The 15,292-nt window shown below is 46.1% G+C and overlaps 1 protein-coding gene across 1 annotated transcript in view; it reads left to right on the top strand.

Annotated features, from left to right (window-relative positions):
• NOP53 (NOP53 ribosome biogenesis factor) overlaps nt 1-15,292 on the top strand; it is a 952,413-nt gene that overhangs the window by 193,337 nt on the left and 743,784 nt on the right. Inside the window, exon 5 of the mRNA XM_044062795.1 lies at nt 10,618-10,688. Coding sequence (XP_043918730.1) covers nt 10,618-10,688 — 71 coding nt within the window. The remainder of the gene's footprint in view (nt 1-10,617; nt 10,689-15,292) is intronic.

Here is a 15,292-nt window from a genome sequence, read left to right as displayed (position 1 = left end):
TGGTACGATGCCTCTACTAATGCAAACTTCAAAGTGTTATCGTTGCACTAAAAGACGTTTAAATTTTAGAGTCTCTCCCTGTAATTTATTAGTTGCTGAGCGTAGCTCTTCCAACTCAGCTGTATTATCAGTAACCACCAAACCTTCACTATTAGCCTCATACAGGAACAATGGGTTATCATCATTCCTTAGACAGGCTGTGAACATCTGTAATAGACTTTCACCTCCTCCAGACGACGCTATTGGTGGATATTCCATTTGGGTGGACCTGATTGGTCTAATCCCTTCACTGGCTGTCTCAGCATTTCTAGCCGGCTCAGGAGGTCTATAGTCCAGTTCAAGATTTACGTTGTTAACGGATTTGTCAGCCATGTCCCCAGTGAGTGTAAACTATACAGATCAGGGCGACTGAGGGCAACCTGCCAGCAGATTACCCAAATGTAATGACTGCAACAGTGAATACACTCTTAACATCTACATTTATGGTAAGTGTACACAACTGTACTTTCTTGGGTCATTTTTAGAGTCCTAAACTGCAAGGCTTTCTGCTGTAGGCTTAGTCTAAAATCTTCTGACTTTCAGAGCGGAGTGCCTCTGTGGCTGGGCTGGTGTCACTTTACTTCGGACACCGTTGCATACCCAACATATAAGTGACATATATATTTAATTCTTTCTTGCTAAATAAAAGAGCACATTGCAGTCTGGCATCATTCCAGGCCTACAGTGAAGATCACCAAGATGTAAATGTCCTGTTGGGGATAGTCTTCATTCCCTATCGGATTGCTTATTGTTGGCAGATGTCCATAAAAGTGAATATAGACACAGATGTGCATGTCCACTCCTGAGAAATTCACCAGTTTTTTTATTAGGTATTTAGAGCTTACATTTTCCTGATTTTTAAATATGATCAGAGTATGGTGTGGTTAGCCATAATATCGGTCAGGATTTTGTCTGAAGACTAAAGAAATGGAAGCCCCCCCCAAGTGTACAGAGCCATATAGTGGCTCACAGCCTTGTCCGGATCATATGACATGTCTGCAGATATGCAGCAGTAGGGTGGTATGGACCTCCATCCCAGAAAGTGGGAATGAGGTGCATCCATAGGAGGAGAAAGAAGCAAGCTTTCAAGTTCAGTGGAAGCCTTTGAGTCTTGAAGGAGTCTGCTGTGTAGAGGCACTCAGTTAGCCCTCCTGCACTGATGCTTGCCACTGTTGAAGTCACTGACACTGTCACTCAAGATGTCATTATGCCTGCATTTGTTAGCATGTCTCACTAAACCTAAGACCAGGTCCTGTTCTCCTTGGTGACCATTCCCAGGTCCCATACCAGATCCATCAGAATGATGTTTTGGTTGGTAGGATGGAATCCTCACAGTTATTTTCAAAGATGATGTGCACCTTAAAGATGGAATCCAGGAAAGCCTAGGTTTTCAAAATCCCTAGTATCCACCCATCCACATGAGATAATATTGTGCCTGTACCTAATGTGCCAGCCTAGAATTTGGAAGTGCATCCTTAGGTTAGGTATCGGCAAGGCACAAATGGTCTATTTTACTTGCCTTGTAACCACTATGATTCTTTGAAAAGTTGTGGAGAGTCCAATATGAATCCCTGAAGGAAACTATAATTAGCTAATTTCAGCTTGATTTACAGCTGGGTAGGTATCTTGTAAACTGTAGGTAAATGTGGTGGATGCTGCAACAGGATCAGCTGTCAGGATACACACACTTGTCTTTGGACCAAGTCCCTTTCTGAGTATGTGAAGGCTCAGCTTATTTCTTTATTGGATTAAGAAGCTGATGTTCATCGTGCATACAGCTGCAGTAATCACAGATGGGTTCTCTGCCGTCAGGCGGGTCCTCGGTCGGCTGAATTCCAAAGTCTAGGTCCGGCGTCGGTTGTTGTCGCTTTCTCTCCTGACATCAATGAGGCTGGAGTATATAAGACACAGCCGACGCCATGTTCTTCAGTCTTTTTTGCCGTGCGGTGCCCGAAGCAGAAGCAGTTCGCAAGTGCTGGTCAGCCAGCTCCTGAATTACGAAAAAATTGGAAACCGAAGTCTTCATTAAAGCTAAGTACCCCGTTGGGGAAACTTTTCTTGCCTCAGACCGATGTCAGAAAAAGTTAATAATTGTATTTCTTGTGGGAAGCAAATACCGCATAAGGATTTCCATTCCCTCTGCATACCTTGTTTAGGCCCAGACCACGACGTCTCGGGCTGTCGCTTTTGCGCTACTTTCAATAAACGCACTATTAAGCGTCGGGCGGAGTTCGCCCAACACTATTTTGGTAAAGCCTTTGATTATAAAATGTCGTCGGAAACTCAGACTACCGTTTTGTCCAAAAAACGCAAGGACAAGGATCGACATGCGAGGTCCGCGGTCCCCACAGACATACCGCCAAAACAGGCTACACGTGGTCCGGTTCTCAGCGAGACGCCTTTGCAGTCCCTGACTACCGACAACACTCCTTTGGCAGTGTCCTCTGTACCTGAGACCGCAGGTACCTCGGCCCTTTCCCAGACTACAACCACCGAAGCCATTGCTATTGTTGAGCCTCCTAATGTGGACAGGTCCACTTCCACCCATGGTGTATTTAGACCCTCATCTTCTTTTTCTATTAAGGCCTTTACTAAATCCAAAGCAGCCAGGCATCCCAAGAGGCCTGTTGCACAGGGCCATCTCCAGGCCCCATGTCTAAAATACAGATGCTTAAAATGGCTGAGGATTTAATTACTCTTATCAGGGGTTCTCAACCCCCTCCAGACAAGAGACCCAGAGTGGAGGAGGATTCTCCCTCTTCTGATCAGGGCTCCATTTTATCAGAACATTCTGATGTAGAGGAACACTCTTACTCCCCTTTTGAGGATTCGGATGCAGAGCAGTCCATTCCTTCTGTATCTTCTCCTGAGGATTTTTCCTTTGGGGAACCTTGCACACTTTAAGGGAACACTTCCATTGGGAAGGCCAAGACTTTTCCGATTCCAAGAAAAGACTTGGGGAATTTCTTTTGTTACCTCAACACAGACCTCTGGCGATACCTCCTGTTTTGGACATACTTGATGATGTTTATTCGGAGGCTTGCCTTAACTCGGATTCCCTGCCTCCTGCACCAGTCAAACCTGATAGGTACTACAGAGTTCCCAACTCTCACCAATTTCTCTACAAAAGCCATAATGCTGACCCTGAAACCATTTCTCAAGGCCCCAAGGGATTGAAGGCCTCTACTGCCAAGAATCCACTTCCTGCCGAAAGAGAGTCAAGATCCTTAGAAAGGTGGGGTAAAAAGGAATATACCTCGGCCACCCTAGCCATGAGGGCCTTAAATTGTCAGTTTCATATGCTTAAATATCAACAGTTCCTGTTATCACAATTAAGGAATAAAATGTCTCAACCTGAACAACCAGATTTGAAGGAGTTGCAGGATATGATGCATAGTGCAGAGCAAGTGGGTAAACACACCTTACAATGTGACTATGATGCCCTAGAGGCCTCAAGTAGAGCGGCTGCTACAGGATCAGTCATTCGCAGACATGCCTGGCTTAGGGAACAAAACTTGCCTGATCATGTGAAAGCTAAACTTCTAGATGCTCCTTTACAAAAGGATGTGCTGTTTGGTACTAATGCTGAGGAGATATTATGGAAAATGGAAGAAAAAGCCAAATCTATGCAAACTGTCAAAGCTTTTTTACAGGTCCAACCACCACGTTTTAGCAGAAATTGGCCTTCAAAAAACTGGCCCTTTCCAGCCACTGACAAGCCCCAAAGAGGTAGATACAGACGCACAAGGGGCAGAGGGCAATCACAAGGATCATATAGAGGCCGACAATGGCAAACTCCAGCACCAAGAGGTGGCGAAGACGGTGCACAACAATACAGGAAACAAACCCAATGACTCCCTCATTTCCATGCCAAGCAGGTCTCAGCTGGCAGCACCTTTGGGAGGAAAGCTAGCATTATTTGCAAGAAATTGGCATATTGTCACAACAGACAAATGGATCTTGGACATTATAAACAAGAGGCTACAAATTTCAATTCCACACTCTTCCAAAAATGAGAGGCATGCCAAACCTGCCACACAATCAAAGGGCAGAGGCACAACTACAAATTTCAAAGCTCATAAGCATGAGAGCTATTTAAGAGGTACCTACTCACAAACAAGGTCAAGGTTTTTATTCAAGACTCTTTCTGGTACCAAGGAAAGGAACCGACTGAAGACCCATTTTGGACTTATCCATCCTAAACACATTTTTACTCGTACCAAAATTCAAGATGCTCACATTACAGCAGCTTCTTCCCATGCTGGGCAAGGAGTTTTGGCTGGTAGCATTGGACCTCAAGGAGGCATACCTGCATGTCCCAATCAGACAAAGCTGCAGAAGATACCTCAGATTTCTTGCAGGTTCAATCCACTATCAATTCTCTGCATTGCCCTTTGACTTATCTACTGCGCCCAGAGTATTCACAAAGTGCCTGACATCAGTGATTGCCTACTGCAGACTTCAAGGGATACAAATTTACCCTTATTTGTCCGACTGCCTGATCCAAGCGGACAGCAAGCACATACTTCTGGAACATCTGGCTTATGTAACACGGTTACTGCATTCTTTGGGATACACAATCAACAAAGAGAAATCCAGGCTAACACCATCTTAGAAAATAACTTTCCTGGGTGCCAACTTGGACACAAACACCCAGATGGCCTATCTTACGCCAGAAAAACAGGGGCAACTAACTCAGTATTTCAAAATACTAGCAAAATTTACCAGGCTTACTGCAAGGAAAATCCTGCAGGCTCTGGGCTTCATGGCATCTTGCATTCTTTTAGTCCCATGTGCAAAGCTGCATATGAGGAAACTTCAATGGTACCTAAAAAACCTATGGTCTCAACACAGTCACAGTTTGGAAACAATAATACCAATAATTCCATGTTTGCAAAAGGAATTTCTATGGTGGGCCCAAGCATGTCAAGCAAATACAGGCCTCCCATTCTGCAAGCCTCAAGCAAATCAAGTCATCACAACAGACGCCTCAGATTACGCCTGGGGGGCGCACATGGCGGACAGGTGCATTCAGGGCAAATGGTCCCAAAAGGAAAAGCACCTTCACATCAATCAAAAAGAAATGCTAGCAGTAATAAATGCAATAACAGCTTTCAAGGACCTCCTACATCCAAGACAATTACTGATAAGAACAGACAATACCACAGTAATGTGGTACATAAACAAACAAGGAGGAACACATTCATACCCCTTGTGCAGACTAGCCATGACTCTTTGGAAATTGGCTCTGGAATGGCAAATCGAACTTCAAGCACAGTACTTGCCAGGATTGGAAAACACGCTGGCAGACAATCTAAGCAGAAATATGACAGGTCCACACGAATGGAAGTTGCATCCTCAGGTGTTTACAGAGATAATCCAAGCGTGGGGGAGGCCAGACATAGATCTTTTTGCCTCTCACAGGAATCATCAATTGGAAAAGTTTTGTTCGAGGACCTTTCATCCAAAGGAGTGGAGAGTGGACGCCCTTTCATTCAGTTGGACAGCATGGACAGTTTACGCATTCCCACCTCTGCCACTTCTGCCCAAGGTGCTTTTGAAAGCAAGAGCAGACAGACCGAAGATGATACTGATTGCTCCAGATTGGCCAAGGCAACACTGGTACCCGCTCCTGAGGAGCCTAACACATGCTCCTTCCTGGTCCCTGCCTATAATGCCTCTTCTGCTGACTCAGCACAGCTACAAAACTCTTCAGTCAGCTGAAAACACTCAATCTCGCTGCATGGAAAATTCCTTAACACCACAACAGACCCTACTCTCCAAGGAGGTGCAGGATGTCATTTTGGAGGCCAGAAGTCCATCTACTAGAAAAGCTTACTCCGCAAAATGGAAGCGGTTTTGCTCTTGGAATGAGAAAAAAGGCCAGGACCCTAGAAAACTGAACCTTGCCTCAGGTATTACAATATCTAGCTGAGATGCTGAACAGTGGACTTTCATTTTCTTCCATAAAAATCCATGCCTCGGCCATTTCTGCAGAATTCAACACGGATCCTCCTTTATTTTCTCACCCACTCTTACGACAGTTCCTCAGAGGGGCTAAGAATATAAGACCACCAAGGAAACAACCAATACCAGCCTGGGATCTTAATTACATACTAGAAAAAATAACTTTGCCTCCTTTTGAACCAGCTGCCTCAACAGATTTGCAATATTTGTCCTGGAAAACAGCATTCCTTCTGGCTATCACTTCAGCTCATAGGGTTTCAGAACTACAGGCCCTCATGGCGGTGCAGCCCTTTCTTATCTTCCATTAGGACAGGGTTTCCCTTCGTACCAACCCGTCATTTATGCCTAAAGTGGTATCCAGGGTAGCTTTAAACCAAGCCATACACCTACCTACTTTTTACTTCAATCCTCAAAACAAAGGGGAAAGGCTGCTACACTCTTTAGACATCCATAGGCAGCTACGTTATTATTTGGACAGAACAAAGTCCTTTAGGAAATCAGAACAACTCTTTTTGTGTCCTATGCTGTAGGCGCTCAAGGGAAGCCAGTTACCAAGCAGACTATTTCAAAGTGGATAGGCCACTGCATACGGTTTTGTTACTCCTATCATGGGAAATCTGTTCCTACAGGCATCAGATCACACTCCACCAGGGCCACAGCTACCTCTACAGCTTTCCTCAGAGGAGTTCCTACCAAAGATATTTTGGAGGCAGCCACTTGGAGTTCTGTACATACCTTCACAAAACACTACCACCAGCCTTTATATTCCAAAACTAGAGCAGGCTTTGCCACTGCTGTGTTGCAGGGCATTCTGGCTCAAACCAATTCCTACTAGTACCTACCACCCTGTGCGTAGCTTTGGGACTCTACCCATCTGTGATTACTGCAGCTGTATGCACGATGAACATAGTACAGTTTTGTACCTACCATAAATGTAGATGTTCGAGTGCTAATACAGCTGCAGTACAGGTTTTCCTCCCTCCTTCCCCACTTGGTAAAGGCATGGGGCCTAACACCCTCTTCATACAACCTGACTGGGTTATCCTTCTATGGTTTATTTGCTTGCAACTACTGATTTTGGATTATATTGCATTGCATGTATATATATAAACATAATTTATGTATTGCCTTCCTCCTGGGGGCACCTGACATCTGGGGCAAGAAAGACTGAGGAACATGGCGTCGGCTGTGTCTTATATACTCCGGCCTCATTGACGTCAGGAGAGAAAGCGACAACAACCGACGCCGGACCTAGACTTTGGAATTCGGCCGACTGAGGACCTGCCTGATGGCAGAGAACCCATCTGTGATTACTGCAGCTGTATTAGCACTCGAACATCTACATTTATGGTAGGTACAAAACTGTACTTTCTTTAGCACTCCTATCCTACACTGTGTTTAAAAAATACAGGAGGACAAGGGGGAAACCTGTGGAGTCTGATACATTTCACTCTCCTGTTCCACTAAAACAGTGAAATCTCTCTAAGAAAGGACCTTGGTACCAAAGGCAAGGAAGAGGCAAACAGCCCAATAGTAGGATCACCCAAAAATAAAAAAGAAAGAAAATAGCAGTAGGTGGAGAGAGGGTTGCTGTTGGGGGGGGCCCTCTGAGTTCAGCCATCAGCACTGAAAAGCTATCTCAATACTAGCCTGCTTCCTTCAACCTTGCCCCCCCCCAACCCCCTTTCTTCATTGCCTCAGGCTTGTTGGCTGATTGGCCACCACCTACTTGAATCAGTGCAGTATATCTTTAGAGCAGTGGGTCTTTTCAGTTTGTCTGCAAAGGGTACAAACTGCACTTGCCATCCAAATGAAAGAGGAAGGATTTATGTTGAATTCAAAAGATGAGGAACACATAGGAACTCACCTCCCCCAGAAAAGTGAATACAAGGAGCCGTAGAACCTGTTCCCTTTGGCCAGAAGGACAAAAGGGTTTACTCCAAGCGTTTTCTTGTCCCAGAAGAGTTATCTTATGAAGAACCATACTAAACTTCTCGGGGGTAAACGGATTCTTTAAAAAAAAGCCCAATTTTAAGATGTTGATCTTAAAGGCCATCTTGCTGCATTTGAATTCTCAGGTCTAGCTGGCGATATTAGCATTCAAGGATGACTACCTCCACATTATTTTTAGAGGACATAGACAGTACCCATAATATAGCGGGAGTCTGCCATTACCAGTGCACCTCCTTGACCTTTGATTTGGCTGCTGCACCCAGAGATTGTATCAAATATCTGGCTTACATCTTAGCTCACTGAAGGGTGATTCAAGCAAAAAAGAGCTTCCATTGTCAAGAAACCAAGAACCAAAGCGAAATGCAGCAGTGCCACAAGCCACATGACCCATTTTCAGGAATTCCACAATGTAGTGAAATAGTTTTATTAATGGTAATAAATATGGATGTTATCAGAACTGATTTTTACAAAATGTCACAGGTTTAAACCATTTTGTAGTTAATGGCTAAAACATTACCAGTGTTCAGCTATGTTCAAAATGTATTTTCCTGCTAAAATTAAAAATTAATTTGAATGTAAAACACTTAAATTATAAAAGTGACAGTCTAATAGAAAACAAGCCACCATTTCACAGAATTTAATAACAGTAAAAAAAAAACACAGTGCAGTCGAAGTTCAACATTCCCTTTTTTTTATAATTTGGCAGTGTATAAGTTTAACACACTATTAATAGATAAGTTATTTAACACAGGAAATCCGTATCTACAGCATAAGGGTGAAATTTTCCTGCTCTGCGTAAAAGAGCATAGACAGTTGATGTATTATTTGTATGTAACCAACTCCTTCAAGATTGGCCAAGCTTTGGGAATACTTCTTGTAGGTTATGACTGCAACAGTGACCCACAGTGAAAGTAGTAGGGTTGTATAGTTAACTTTGCAATTGCATGATTTGTATGTGGTCACAGTCCTGTTTCGTTCCTTCTTTCCTCTTCTGCTGCAGTAATGTCATGACGGCCAAGGGTAGGTCCTCCTCTACCCCTTTCTCCACCTCCTACCTTTAACCTTGCTTTCCTATTCTTCCTTCCTTGTTAATTTTCCCTAATGAGAGCTTGAATTCTGCATATTACAGGCTTAATCTCTTGGGGAAATGATGCTTGCAAACAGTGATGTAAACATGTGGGCATGAACAAAAGAAGGTGTGGGTGGATACAAGCTGAATACCAGGTATGTGAATAAGCCCAATGTAAGGCAACATAAGCCCAGTCGTAGCAGAATGGTACTCCGACCTGAAAGGTGGGGTAGCTTTTTATTAATCCAGTGGCAGAGATCCATGCACGTTATATATTTACCTTGGAGAGTAAATTTAATCTAGGTGATGCAGACACTTCATTTGCGTGTACTGGAAGCTAGAGACCTGCTACAACAAAATCGCCAAATTCGCCACAGGGGCATCCTACCGTAGTCACCACTGTCTCTCACTTGCTGAACTGGGCTGGCTTGAACTCTCTCACCTCCTTCAATGGTATCAACTCTCACTCACAAACTAGTAAACCATCCACTAAATGTCCCATCCCTCCAGAATCTACTCCAATCCTATCGCACCACCAGACCACTAAGATCCAGCAACAAAAATCACTTGCAGATCACTAAAGCCAATAACTCTGCTGGTGAAGCACTATTCTATTGCACCATAGCCAAATTATGGAACTCCCTCCCACCCACAATTACCTCCATACCATCATGCACCCACTTCAAAACTTTACTAAAAGCGCACCTAAAAACATGCTGGCTATGCCCTTGCAACTCCCACTCTAATATCACCCTCCCCATCCAACCACTACCTTTCTTTCCACTCCACTAACTACCTTGATTATAGCAAGCTCAGATGCTCATAAGCCAGTACTTGTACAGCAGGAACTTCTTCTTGTAACATTTGTTAATGTCTGCTATATACTTCACAGATAAAGATTTTAGTTCTCTACTGATGTACTATGTTCTTCATCTGTAAATATGTTGTAAGTAATTGCTATGTAAATTGTTAATCGCTATGTAATCCAATGTAACTACTGCCTGTTTATTTTAACTGTGGAGCTTTTCTCCCTGGGCCTCCACTGAAAATGGACCTACGTCCAGTCGGACACTCCCAGTCAACAAATATAAATAAATAAAAATAAATACTGAACAAAATGTTTCCAAAACTGCAGCAGTGCACAGGTTTGCCTGGAGGATTCAGATAAGTAGAATGAGAAGCCTTTTTTTTTTTCCTTTTTTTATTGGGATGAGTATACATGTTCATTTTTAGACGCTGGCAATGTTCTGTTTCCAGCACTTGAGGATTTATGTCAATTTTTTTTGCTGTTAGATACAAGATGACAAATATTCCTTGCTTTGATCCTACTGAGCATAATATTACATCTAGACTGAAAAGTGAAGTACTCCTCAGCTGAATTTTTTTATTGGCTATCTCCCATATTTCTGTATTGTACAAGGACATTACATCTCATTGGATTAATTAGTTAAAATGTTAGGTTTCTGTTTATGATTGGTAATTTCATTTGTATTGTGGTACTTAAAGGCAGTCATTATACTAGTTATCAGATGCGGTACCAGTGGATGTTTTGTTAATTGATGCGATTCTCTCTTGTGCTTCTTTTAAAGGTCCATTAAACAAAGACCTCATAGGAAAAGACAGTTGGTACTTGCAGCAGACAAAGAAGCAGAGGATAAAGGTGAGAACAGTTTGAATCCTTCTGTTTTGCATGAGTTTAAACTTCATCCAGACAAAGAATAGTTTGGAAAACAAGTGTTGCAGTGCACTCTCATGATAATTTGTTTGCATGGTTTTGGGGGGTGGAGTAAAATTCAGATGTTATGTGATCCTATCTCGCCTACATTCTGTACTGATGGGTTCGGAGCCGATCCTCTGCTCCGACTCTGCACGCTATACTATAGAGCGAAGTCTCTTATTGGCTGAGCTATTCTATACCCCAGGATGCACCACCACTAATTCCCCAGATCTCGTTTGCCGCTTTACAAGCTAAGACGTAGTCTCCGACTTGGCTGAGCTAAGTGTTTCTTTTCTAAGATTTTTCTGTCAGGAAATGTCTTAAATTTGATCCAAAAGCTGTTTTAACAGCTATCGTTGTGGTTTGAGTGATTTTTTTTGTGGTAAATTTGTCTTCAGGGAAAGGTTTCCGTTTAAGTTAGAGGGGCCTTCCCCTCGCGCGTGAGTGAGTCTTTTGTGTCAGTTTGTGGTGCCATTTTGGTTTTGTGTCAGTTTGTGGTGCCTTTTTGGTCCTTTTAGTTGGCCAAGTACCCGTTTTTAGTTAGAGGGTTCTTGAATCTGCTGTTGTTTGAGTTTTTCTATTAGTGTAGTAATAGAGTTGGGCATTGCCTTATTCTTTCCTTCTACATTAGTGTGTAGTGACTGTGTACAATTATGTCTAAAGAACATAGACCATCGGGGTTTAAGAAATGTACCCGATGCAGTTACAAGATGTCCATTACTGACGATCACTCCTTATGCGTGTATTGTTTAGGCCCCAAACACCTTCAGGAGTCTTGTAGTGTTTGTCACGCTTTTTCCTCTCGGGTCCTCCAAGAGAGGAAGAATAAATTGATTTTAAAAGGGATTATCAAACCTAGATTTGAGGAGGCTTTATCTTCCTCCTCTTCTCCCTCTAAGAAAAAGAAATCGTCTGCTCCGACCAGCCCGTCGGAACCGACCTCTAAGAAATCTCGGCAGGCTCCTTCATCGGCTCCACGACACTTCGGAGCCGAGGGCGGAACGGTCTGCCTCGATGCCTCCAGCCTCGACTCCTCTGGCTTCGGAGCCGACGGCTGGAGCTTCGAGAGGCGGGTCACCTTCATCGGCTCCGCTGATTTCGGAGCCGATGAGAGTTGCCCGCTCAGACTCTTCTCCTTCGGTGCCGAAGACCTCTTCGGCACCGAGGGAAATTACAATGGAGTCTCCTTCGGCACCGATATTGATCGAGACAATTCGGAGCCGGTCCCCCAGTCCTTCGGAGCCAGTGGAGAAGTCTACTCGGACCCGTTCGATCTCTTCCCGGTCTTCCAAGATGTCAGATTCGGACATTGACAGGGTGCTCCAAAGGCTGTTTCAGTCTCCAGTCTTCCAAAAGTTAGTTTCGGCTCCAGCCCAGTCGGCTCCGAAGCCGATGGTCCACCCTGTAGCTTTGGTTCCTCCTCCAACAGCCTCGGCACCGTTGGAGTCGGTGCTGGTGGAGCCGATGGAGGTTCCCAGGTCGGCTCCGACCCTTACTCCTACCCCGGCCTTCGGGTCGGAGTTCGGTACACGGACCTCCTCGGTCGGCCCCGGGGGTGACGCTTCGGGACCGATGTTTTCGGTTCCGAACCTCTCTCTCGGTGCGTCGGCTGCGGGAGTGCCGTCTGCTGTTGTGGCTTTGGGGGTCGGACCTTCCCAGGATTCTGGGGGTCCGGCCTTTAGAGCCATGAGGAGCGCTTTGGCCAAATCTTCTTTGGCTACCTCCACCGTCTCACCAGCACCTTCCCTAAACACGGAGACTGGGTACTTTGTAGTCCCCCTGTCTCAAGACAGCGGAGCCCTGAGGCCTGAGGTCACCCCCATTGGGGGATCCCCCCTTCCTGGAGGTCCCTCTGAAGAGTCTTCGGAGGAACCCCCAAGGAAAAGACAGTGCAAGATGAAGCACGTCGACTCCCCTGACGAGTCTCTCACCTCGGACACCGATCTTGATGATGCGGAAGGGTCCCCCAAGTCGTCCTCAGATGATGTCTCCTTTGCGGACATCTTGGAAGTCCTCAAACAATGAGGCGGCTGGCAGACCAACCCCCCTTCCTCTGACGAGTCGGTGTTCCTCAAGGCCTTCGGGGCTCAGCCCTCCGCCTCCTGGGTGTCTCCGCCCTTTGATGAGCTCCTAGATTTGATCTCTCGAAGGGCTTGGGAACATCCAGACTCTGTGGAACCGGTGCCTGCTCGCCCTAACAAATTTCTGTCAGCACCCCCGGAAAAGGAATTTCTCACCAAGGGCGTGGCTGTAGATGCTCTGGTGGTGGCATCTGCTACCCAGCAAGATGTGGCAGAGGCTTCGACGTCCGTCCATCCCCCTAATAAGAAGTCTAGGAGCATGGACCGGTACGGGAAGCGCACCCTTACTTCAGCGGCCTTTACCTTAAGGTCTCTGAATTACCTGACGCACTTCACTAGACTTCAGAGGGATCTGATCAAGGAACTTTCAGATACCCTCTCTGGTAACCTACCTGAGCAGTTGGCCCAGATGGTTAGCTCTCAGTTGGCTACTCTATCGTCGATATCGAACTCGTCCATGAGGCTCATTTCGTATGCAGCCGAGGGGGCGAGTAGAGCGGCGGGTACGGGTGTTGCTCTACGGAGACTAGCCTGGCTCCGCCTGTGTCATTTTGCGGAAGCCTTCATATCTTCCTTTGCCGACGCTCCCTTTGATGGGTCCTCTTTGTTTGGACCCAAGGTAAAGGACACCTTGACCCGCTGTGAACAGGAGGGTAAGACTTTGACTGCCGTAGGGGCATGGTTTTCCACTCCCTTTCGGCCTCATCCCAAGGCTAAAAGAGGAGGGAAAATGTGGTTCCATAAATCTCAGAAGACTTACCCCTCGCAGCAGGACGATCCCCCTTCTAGAGGCAGAGGAGGGGGAAATTTTTCAGGAAGATGCCGTCCCAGAGGCGGCAGAGGCCCCCGCAACACTGGAGACCGCGAGTCCTTTTGTGGCTCTTCAACCTTCCAGCATCCCTGAAGGATTGCCCGACTGCGCAGCTCCGGAGCCAGTCAGGGGTCATTTTTCGAGGCACCTAAAGGCCTGGGAGAGTATCACTCGGGACCGATGGGTGCTCCGAATCATCGCCGGAGGTTACGTCATCCCCTTTTCGCACCCCCCCCCGCCACCCAGTCAATGGGATATTGCAGCCGTCGAAATTTCAAAGCTGCTTCAAAAAGGAGTCATCCAACCGGCCCCCGTAGACCAGACCGGATTAGGGACTTGCTCAAAATTCTTTTTGGTGCCAAAAAAGACCGGGGACTTGAGGCCCATTTTGGATCTCAGCAACCTAAATCGATCAGTCAAGAAGTCCAAGTTCTGGATGGTCACCTTACAATCCATTCTCCCGCTACTGGAGAAAGGTGTTTGGATGTGCTCCATAGATCTCAAGGACGCCTATTATCACATTCTGGTAGATCAGGCGTCCAGGAGACATTTGCGCTTCAGCCTGGGAGACAGTCATTTCCAGTTCTGCGCACTGCCCTTTGGTCTCACCACAGCCCCCAGGGTGTTCACCAAATGTTTGGCTGTGGTGACTGCTCACCTGAGGAGTCTAGGATTCCAGGTGTTTCCGTATCTAGATGACTGGCTCCTAACTGCCACCTCCAGGCATCTACTATTACAGAACCTAGCAGCCACTATATCTCTAGGCACCTCCCTAGGAATCACCTTCAATTGGGCAAAGTCTGTGTTGCTGCTATCTCAGCGCATACGGTTTATCGGGGTAGAGATAGACTCAAAGCAAATGCGGGTCTATCTTCCTACAGAGAGAATAGAAACATTACAATCTCAAGTCCGAGCATTGCTCTTCAAACGCCGAGCCCCAGCAAGGATGGTCCTACAACTGTTGGGTTCCATGTCGGCGACCGTTCTCCTGGTCCCCTTAGCAAGATTGCACATGGGGATTCTCCAGTGGCTCCTGTCGGTCCAGTGGTCGTATCAGGATCTTCCTCTCAGTCACCACATTATAATCATGGAGACATGCAAACAGGACCTCCGTTGGTGGCTTCTCTCCTCCAACCTGGATCAGGGGCGACCCTTCGTTCCTCCTCCTCCAGTGGCCACTTTGACTATGGATGCCTCCCAGACGGGGTGGTGGGGACATTATCTGGGCAGGTCAGTCCAAGGCAAGTGGCACCCCGACGAGAGTTCCCTACACATCAACATACTGGAGATGAGGGCGGTGCTTCTATCGCTTCAAGCACTACACAGCTACCTCCCCCAGGGTATGATTGCCGTTCAGTCCGACAACATGTCAGTAGTCTGGTACCTGAACAAGCAGGGAGGGACCAGGTCCTACCCTCTTTGCAGAGAGGCCATGAAAGTATGGAATTGGGCTGTTGCAACCAACCGTTTCTTGGTAGCAACACACATTCCGGGGAGATCCAATGCGATAGCCGACAGACTGAGCAGAACCATTCTCTCCCCGCACGAGTGGTCTCTGAATGACAGAGTAGCATCTCAGATCTTCAGAAGATGGGGAACTCCTTGTTGTGACCTCTTTGCAACTCCCCTCAACACGAAATGTCTACAGTTCTTCT

Source organism: Protopterus annectens, chromosome 1.part0, assembly GCF_019279795.1.
Source record: "Protopterus annectens isolate FY-2018-M chromosome 1.part0, PAN1.0, whole genome shotgun sequence".
Lineage (NCBI taxonomy): Eukaryota > Metazoa > Chordata > Ceratodontiformes > Protopteridae > Protopterus > Protopterus annectens.
The sequence above is the reverse complement of the archived record's forward strand: the minus strand, read 5'-3'. Positions and strand labels throughout refer to the sequence as shown.